Raw genomic sequence first — 1,848 nt, 5'->3', positions numbered from 1 at the left:
AGCTGCACTCAATGCGCCAGGTCTTCGAGAGGGCTTCGGCGAGTTTGTCGGGCCAGTCAATCCGCGGAATGCTCCGAGAGTCGACCGTCGATGTCCGCATCCACGTGGGGCCGATGAGTCGCGACAAAGATAGAGTTGAGAATTGAAGAGCGAGGCGTGCTTTTCACTTGAAAGCTTTTAACGTTCTGATCGTGGACTGCTTCGTTCGTTACGGCGGTTTCGAGAAGGGGACCGTACCCGCGAGCCAATCACGATACCTAACGCAGATCGCTTCGATGTCTGTTTACGCTTTTTCGGAGCGTTTGATCGAGCGCGATCGGAATGTTTGTCGGAGCGAAATCCAGGCGAGAGCCCGATCGCCGCGACGGGATGGCGCTACGGCCTCCGTTTGCCGCGGTCGACGGAATCTCCACGCTGAATCCGCTACATAACCGCCCGCCTCGAAACGCTAGTTTCGAAATAACTTCGCAGAAAGAACAGTAAAATCCGAGAATCTGTTGGTTGAGATCCGAATTGGTCGCGAAAATAAAAGTTGGAATTATGAGACCTTGAATGAACCGACAGCTGTTGCTTGTTTGACAAGACTGTCGATCTTCAACCAAACAGGCTTGGCGGTTTGAGGCGTGAACAAGGTTTTTTTTGTTGACCTGACATTTAATGCCGCGTCGCCCGCCGTGACGGAGCGCGGCATGAAACGAGCGTCAATTTCCTTACGGAGTTCGTATACATTTGAATCGCAAAGAAATTCTGAAAACACTAAGAGAATGATTGAATTCGCACGATGCCATTAGACTAAAGACGATTTAACAAGAGAGATTCGCTTACCACTTGCTCTTAGGCTATCGAACCGTAGCTAAGTTAATACAGTTTTTTACTTAAACTAGAGAACTTGACTGAGGGTTTTCTGTCGAGGCATTATTGTGACTCTGCCCTTCGTCGAGCTGAGGCTCGGTATCGATCGGAAGGATGCACAGTTTCACTAGAGGTCGTTTTAACTCCGATTGCGCGGTTCGCACGGACACTACACGAACAAGTTTGTCAGCACCCGCGTGACACTGAGTGACTCGTCCGAGCTCCCACTTGCACGGTGGTAGAAGCGGATTCTTTAGAAGCACCATTGTTCCGATTTTGATTGAGGGTTGCTGTGTACGCCACTTTCCTCTTTGTTGCAGAGTGTTGACGTAGGCGGATTGCCATAATTGCCAAAATCGTTCCGTGATTTGACGGACAAGTTGCCAGCGGAGCAACCGATTCTCGGATAGAGACAGAACGGAGGGTTCGGGAGGGACGGTTAAAGCGGACCCGATCAAAAAATGACCCGGAGTGAGCGGCTCGTAATCATCGAGAGTGTCATTTAACGGTCCGATTGGCCTCGAGTTAAGACATGCTTCTATTCGGCATAAAAGCGTTGTGAATTCCTCGAAGGTGGGCGTATGAGATCCGAGTACGCGCCGAAGGTGATGCTTTACGCTGCGAACTCCCGCCTCCCACAATCCTCCGAAGTGAGGTGCATGCGGCGGGATAAATTTCCAGGAAATTTTGTCCGCCGCTGTCTTGTTTAAAAACTCAGGATTCGTTACGGCGCACAGTGGGGCGAAACCTCTAAAAATTGGTCAATGGACGGAAAAAAAAGTTGTATAACTCTCTAGTTGAAGCATATTTTCGGTAAATATTCACTATAGGGGAGTCAGCTCCGATGACCTTGACCTTGACATATGTTGTCAAGGTTACCCCCCTGAGTAACGCTCAGAAGGTTTTAGCCGTCGCTCGTTGTTTGTTAAAAAGTTATTAAAAAACAATGTCGACCAATTATATGTAATTTTCAGACACAAATATTAAAAATTTTGA

General features: G+C 48.6%; 1 protein-coding gene across 1 annotated transcript; it reads right to left on the bottom strand.

Moving 5' to 3' along the window:
- Positions 1-875: 875 nt before the first annotated feature.
- On the bottom strand, positions 876-1,602 carry LOC105566037 (the record flags this gene model as incomplete). Its single annotated transcript, XM_012019736.1, has 1 exon — positions 876-1,602. A coding segment is annotated over one exon (727 nt), but the record flags the coding sequence as incomplete, so codon positions are not given.
- Positions 1,603-1,848: the final 246 nt, after the last annotated feature.

Source organism: Vollenhovia emeryi, unplaced genomic scaffold, assembly GCF_000949405.1.
Source record: "Vollenhovia emeryi isolate VEMERY1.0 unplaced genomic scaffold, V.emery_V1.0 DF943337.1, whole genome shotgun sequence".
Lineage (NCBI taxonomy): Eukaryota > Metazoa > Arthropoda > Insecta > Hymenoptera > Formicidae > Vollenhovia > Vollenhovia emeryi.
The sequence above is the reverse complement of the archived record's forward strand: the minus strand, read 5'-3'. Positions and strand labels throughout refer to the sequence as shown.